The following is a 6,824-nucleotide window of genomic DNA, read 5'->3' as shown; positions in this document are numbered from 1 at the left end:
TCCTCAGTGGTAGGGAGGCGAGCAGGCCAGAGGTGGATGAACGCAGTGCCCTTGTTTGGGTGTAGGGCCTGATCAGAGCCTGGAGGTACTGAGGTGCCGTTCCCCTCACAGCTCCGTAGGCAAGCACCATGGTCTTGTAGCGGATGCGAGCTTCAACTGGAAGCCAGTGGAGAGAGCGGAGGAGCGGGGTGACGTGGAGAGAACTTGGGAAGGTTAAACACCAGACGGGCTGCGGCGTTCTGGATGAGTTGTAGGGGTTTAATGGCACAGGCAGGGAGCCCAGCCAACAGCGAGTTGCAGTAATCCAGACGGGAGATGACAAGTGCCTGGATTAGGACCTGCGCCGCTTCCTGTGTGAGGCAGGGTCGTACTCTGCGGATGTTGTAGAGCATGAACCTACAGGAACGGGCCACCGCCTTGATGTTAGTTGAGAACGACAGGGTGTTGTCCAGGATCACGCCAAGGTTCTTAGCGCTCTGGGAGGAGGACACAATGGAGTTGTCAACCGTGATGGCGAGATCATGGAATGGGCAGTCCTTCCCCGGGAGGAAGAGCAGCTCCGTCTTGCCGAGGTTCAGCTTGAGGTGGTGATCCGTCATCCACACTGATATGTCTGCCAGACATGCAGAGATGCGATTCGCCACCTGGTCATCAGAAGGGGGAAAGGAGAAGATTAATTGTGTGTCGTCTGCATAGCAATGATAGGAGAGGCCATGTGAGGTTATGACAGAGCCAAGTGACTTGGTGTATAGCGAGAATAGGAGAGGGCCTAGAACAGAGCCCTGGGGGACACCAGTGGTGAGAGCGCGTGGTGAGGAGACAGATTCTCGCCACGCCACCTGGTAGGAGCGACCTGTCAGGTAGGACGCAATCCAAGCGTGGGCCGCGCCGGAGATGCCCAACTCGGAGAGGGTGGAGAGGAGGATCTGATGGTTCACAGTATCGAAGGCAGCCGATAGGTCTAGAAGGATGAGAGCAGAGGAGAGAGAGTTAGCTTTAGCAGTGCGGAGCGCCTCCGTGATACAGAAAAGAGCAGTCTCAGTTGAATGACTAGTCTTGAAACCTGACTGATTTGGATCAAGAAGGTCATTCTGAGAGAGATAGCGGGAGAGCTGGCCAAGGACGGCACGTTCAAGAGTTTTGGAGAGAAAAGAAAGAAGGGATACTGGTCTGTAGTTGTTGACATCGGAGGGATCGTGTGTAGGTTTTTTCAGAAGGGGTGCAACTCTCGCTCTCTTGAAGACGGAAGGGACGTAGCCAGCGGTCAGGGATGAGTTGATGAGCGAGGTGAGGTAAGGGAGAAGGTCTCCGGAAATGGTCTGGAGAAGAGAGGAGGGGATAGGGTCAAGCGGGCAGGTTGTTGGGCGGCCGGCCGTCACAAGACGCGAGATTTCATCTGGAGAGAGAGGGGAGAAAGAGGTCAGAGCATAGGGTAGGGCAGTGTGAGCAGAACCAGCGGTGTCGTTTGACTTAGCAAACGAGGATCGGATGTCGTCGACCTTCTTTTCAAAATGGTTGACGAAGTGCTTGCCTACGGAGCTGTGAGGGAACGGCACCTCAGTACCTCCAGGCTCTGATCAGGCCCTACACCCAAACAAGGGCACTGCGTTCATCCACCTCTGGCCTGCTCGCCTCCCTACCACTGAGGAAGTACAGTTCCCGCTCAGCCCAGTCAAAACTGTTCGCTGCTCTGGCCCCCAATGGTGGAACAAACTCCCTCACGACGCCAGGACAGCGGAGTCAATCACCACCTTCCGGAGACACCTGAAACCCCACCTCTTTAAGGAATACCTAGGATAGGATAAGTAATCCTTCTCACCCCCCTAAAAGATATAGATGCACTATTGTAAAGTGGCTGTTCCACTGGATATCAAGTAAGGTGAATGCACCACTTGTAAGTCGCTCTGATAAGAGCGGCCTGCTAAATGACTTAAATGTAAATGTAAGTCATCTGCAGAGAGGGGAGGGGGGGGATTCAGGAGGGAGGAGAAGGTGGCAAAGAGCCTCAGGGTTAGAGGCAGATGCTTGAATTTAGAGTGGTAGAAAGTGCTTTAGCAGCAGAGACGGAGGAGGAAAATGTACAGAGGGAGGGAGCGAAAGGATGCCAGGTCCGCAGGGAGGCGCAGTTTTCCTCCATTTCCGCTGCTGCCCGGAGCCCTGTTCTGTGAGCTCGCAATGAGTCGCCGAGCCACGGAGCGGGGAGGGGAGGACCGAGCCGGCCTGGAGGATAGGGGACATAGAGAGTCAAAGGATGCAGAAAGGGAGGAGAGGAGGGTTGGAGGAGGCAGAATCAGGAGATAGGTTGGAGAAGGTTTGAGCAGAGGGAAGAGATGATAGGATGGAAGAGGAGAGGGTAGCGGGGAGAGAGAGCGAAGGTTGGGACGGCGCGATACCATCCGAGTAGGGGCAGTGGGGAAGTGTTGATGAGAGCGAGAGGGAAAAAGGATACAAGGTAGTGGTCGGAGACTTTGAGGGGAGTTGCAATGAGGTTAGTGGAAGAACAGTATCTAGTAAAGATGAGGTCGAGCGTATTGCCTGCCTTGTGAGTAGGGGAAGGTGAGAGGGGGAGGTCAAAAGAGGAGAGGAGGAAAGAAGGAGGCAGAGAGGAATGAGTCAAAGGTAGACGTGGGGAGGTTAAAGTCGCCCAGAACTGTGAGAGGTGAGCCGTCCTCAAGAAAGGAGCTTATCAAGGCATCAAGCTCATTGATGAATCCTCCGAGGGGACCTGGAGGGCGATAAATGATAAGGATGTTAAGCTTGAAAGGGCTGGTAACTGACAGCATGGAATTCAAAGGAGGCGATAGACAGATGGGTAAGGGGAGAAAGAGAGAATGACCACTTGGGAGAGATGAGGATCCCGTGCCACCACCCTGCTGACCAGAAGCTCTCGGGGTGTGCGAGAACACGTGGGCGGACGAAGAGCAGTAGGAGTGGCAGTGTTATCTGTGGTGATCCATGTTTCCGTCAGTGCCAAGAAGTCGAGGGACTGGGAGGGAGGCATAGGCTGAGATGAACTCTGCCTTGTTGGCCGCAGATCGGCAGTTCCAGAGGCTAACGGAGACCTGGAACTCCACGTGGGTCGTGCGCGCTGGGACCACCAGATTAGGTGGTCGGCCACGCGGTGGAGCGTTTGTATGGTCTGTGCAGAGAGGAGAGAACAGGGATAGACAGACACATAGTTGACAGGCTACAGAAGAGGCTACGCTAATGCAAGGAGATTGAATGACAAGTGGACTACACGTCTCGAATGTTCAGAAAGTTAAGCTTACGTAGCAAGAATCTTATTGACTAAAATGATTAAAATGATACAGTACTGCTGAAGTAGGCTAGCTGGCAGTGGCTGCGTTGTTGACTTTGTAGACTAGCTGGCAGTGGCTGCGTTGTTGACACTACACTAATCAAGTCGTTCCGTTGAGTGTAATAGTTTCTACAGTGCTGCTATTCGGGGGCTAGCTGGCTAGCAATTTTCTGAGGTCTTGGCTGATTTCTTTTGATTTTCCTATGATGTCAAGCAAAGAGGCACTGAGTTTGAAGGTAGACCTTGAAATACATCCACAGGTACACCTCCAATTGACTCAAATGATGTCAATCAGAAGCTTCTAAAGCCATGACATAATTTTCTGGAATTTTCCAAGCTGTTTAAAGGCACAGTCAACTTAGTGTATGTAAACTTCTGACCCACTGGAATTGTGATACAGTGAATTGTAAGTGAAATGTCTGTAAACAATTGTTGGAAACATTACTTGTGTCTTGTGCACAAAGTAGATGTCCTAAACGACTTGACAAAACATTAGTTTGTTAACAAGTAATTTGAGTGGTTGAAAAACAAGTTTTAATGACTCCAACCTAAGTGTATGTAAACTTCCGACTTCAACTGTGTGTATGAAGTCTTGTTATAGCAAACTGATTGGGATGTGTTGTCTTCCTGACAGACTCCTTAATGGGTCAAGTGTCTGTGCCTTTTCATCTGGTGAAGAAGCAACCCAAAGGACAGCAAACATTTCCCCTCATATCCAAAGACCAAGTGACTGGGTCACTTACTGCTGAGGCAAGATAACTACCTTTTTTAAGGCCTAGTGTGTTTTTTATATATATATTCACACTGCGGTAGGAATAATATTGTGACAATTATGATAATGCCCTTTTACTGTAAGAGCTGTGAAAAAAGACCACCTGAAATGTCAGCCTGTTTTGGTAGGATGGAGTTTTGACCTGCCTGGTGACATCACCAGGTGGTAAGTTGGTTAACAGACCAATAAGAAAGCGTTCCAAACCTCTCTGCCAGTAACAGCTAGTTTTCCGCTCCTCACTCCCAGACCGTTTTAGCAAAATTCTTGCTAGTCAAATTGTTCTTAGCTAAAAAGCTATTTTTGTTTGTGTTTGGCCATTTTATTGAAAAGATTCATAGTAAGTTACTTAATTGTTACCCAGAAATGATTTGATATAGAAATATCAATATCTGCTTTGGACATTTTAACTTCTTAATTCATATCCAATACCTTACCGTTTTACACAATGAATCATGTCATTCCATCCTTTCTCTCGTCCCCAAGTTTACCTATTTGGAACCTAGCGAGGTGCGGTCGTGGCAGCCCCTACTCCAGCCCTCACTAAGAGAGTGGAAATGGACCGCACGGTCATGCCCTGCGGTACTGTGGTCACCACAATCACTGCAGTAAAGAGTAAACCAGCTCGACCACTACTGCCTGGACTGAGCAAAATCCCACCCAGCGTACGTATTGAGTCTTTAACAATACAATTAACGTTTAAGATGGAACCCCAAAAGTATGACAGCAGGTAGCCTAGAGGTTAAGAGCTTTGGGCCAATTACTGAAAGGTCGCTGGTTCGAATCCTGGGCCAACTAGATGGAAAATCTGTTCATGTGCCCTTGAGCAAGGCACTTAACCTGAATTGCTCCTGTAAGTCGCTCTGTCTAAGAGGGTCTGCTAAAATGACTAAAATGTAAATGTATGGCAATAATTTGGAGGTAATATAGTCCTCCTTGTCCACATACTATCGACAACTATTCTCTGGGGCTTTGATGTTGAGGCTTTTGGACTTTTTTTTCAACACATGACTGCCTCTTGTCTAGGCATTACTATGAGATGTTGCTTACAGGAGATGGGCTCAGCTTATTTTGACTCAGCTTATTTTAAATAAAATGTATAGAATGCAATTACCGGTATTAATGTCAATAAAATGATAAGGATCTTATCCAAGTGATCTTGTATGTTTTCAGAGACCCCCTTGAAGCCTCCCAGCGGCACCAAGTCCAAGCTGTCGTCTCGGAGGGTGTCAGAGCAGCCATCCATGCTGGGGACGATGGGGAGTAAGGCCCTGTCCTCCTCCGACACAGAGCTGCTTATGCTCAATGGGTCCGATCCCGTGGCAGAGGCCGCCATCCGCCAGCTCCACGAGTCAGCCAAGCAGAAGCTCAAGTCCCCGGTCAAGAAGAGCACCATCATCATCTCAGGAGTGGCCAAGGTACCATAATAATACGTAAGATTTGGTTCGGGATTTTCTGAAACCCAAAGACATTTGAACTCAAAGGCATACCATACGGAGCAGCTCGGCAGTACACTCCAAAGGTCAAATAGGGGATGCTTATATTTGCCCATTTTCACTGCATTAGCAAGTGGGTAACCTGCACAAGTGTGGAATGCAAATGTTTTTTGCATATCCACAAAGATTGTGGTCACAATCAGGGATCAGCCATTATTGATGGTGACCCTGGAGCAATTAGTTAAGTGCCTTGCTCAAGGGCAGAGCAACATTTTTTTCACGTTGGTTCGGGGTTTCAGACTAGCAACCTTTTGATTACTGGCCCAAAGCTCTAACCGCTAGGCTACTCTCTACCTCTTAGAGGCTCTTCAGCTCTTCTTTTTGAAATGTTAAGAGTGGGTTTTCTATTCTGTACTCCATTTCCTAGACCCCTCTTTCTCAGGATGATGAGATGGCATTGATGGTGGGCTACGCTGCTGCGATGGATGCCTCCATGTCGGAGCAGGGTTCTCAGGAGATTTCTGTGGCGACTGCTTCAGTAGTAGGAGCCAGTAGCAACCTCCCGGAGGCGTGGTCAGAACCCCAGGAGGGCCCCAGTGGAGTTGTCCAGGCTCAAGCCCAGCAGGCCCCGGAGGACTGGGAGAGCCAAGCAGAAGAGGACACAGACAGAGATGCAGATAAACCTCCATGTCCATCTGCATCTCAGAGTCAGACTCCAAAAAGAGCAGAGGTGAGAGTTTATGGGATGGTGCCCTATGCCGGCACTGTGGCAAATCTTTAAGATCTTATTGTTGTCTATTTTTAGCCTTATTCTCTCCTAAAATATTGTACCGGGCATATCACTCAAGTCCTTATGATCCTGGTCACCACTCCAGTCTTCTCATTTTTCCTTCCTCCTATCTCCACCCTTCCCTTGTCTCTTTATTCTTTGCCATCTTAAAGAGGATACCATTGCTAACCAGAAATGTTTTCCTGAAGAGTAAGTTACCTCACAAGCAGCTGTTAGTAGCTTGGTACAGTAGTGACTAGACTAGCATGCTATCCATCTATGAAATGTGACATTCACATTTTCTTTCAGATGGTATAACATCTTTAGGCTGCAACAGCTCCAAGCTGCATTGTAGGAGCAGTTTTAGGTGCACTTCGATCAAGGTCGGTGCTATTTTTCAAGACCAGAGTTGGGGCTAGGCAATATGGCCTAAAATACATATCTTAACGATTCACAATATATCACTTAAAAAATAATGTTTTCTATAAATAAGCTTTGTTGTACAATTAAAGGTCAAATACACTGCATTTTCAATGATCTAAAGAATTTCCG

General features: G+C 48.5%; 1 protein-coding gene across 1 annotated transcript; it reads left to right on the top strand.

Annotated features, from left to right (window-relative positions):
* Nucleotides 1–4,723: 4,723 nt before the first annotated feature.
* LOC127920090 (C2 domain-containing protein 2-like) lies at nt 4,724–6,233 on the top strand (the record flags this gene model as incomplete). The annotated part of the gene is made up of 3 exons (XM_052503903.1): nt 4,724–4,732; nt 5,241–5,485; nt 5,931–6,233. Coding segments are annotated over exons 2-3 (477 nt in total), but the record flags the coding sequence as incomplete, so codon positions are not given.
* Nucleotides 6,234–6,824: the final 591 nt, after the last annotated feature.

Source organism: Oncorhynchus keta, unplaced genomic scaffold, assembly GCF_023373465.1.
Source record: "Oncorhynchus keta strain PuntledgeMale-10-30-2019 unplaced genomic scaffold, Oket_V2 Un_contig_18318_pilon_pilon, whole genome shotgun sequence".
NCBI classification, from domain to species: Eukaryota; Metazoa; Chordata; class Actinopteri; order Salmoniformes; family Salmonidae; genus Oncorhynchus; species Oncorhynchus keta.
This window is presented reverse-complemented; position numbering and strand designations above follow the sequence as displayed.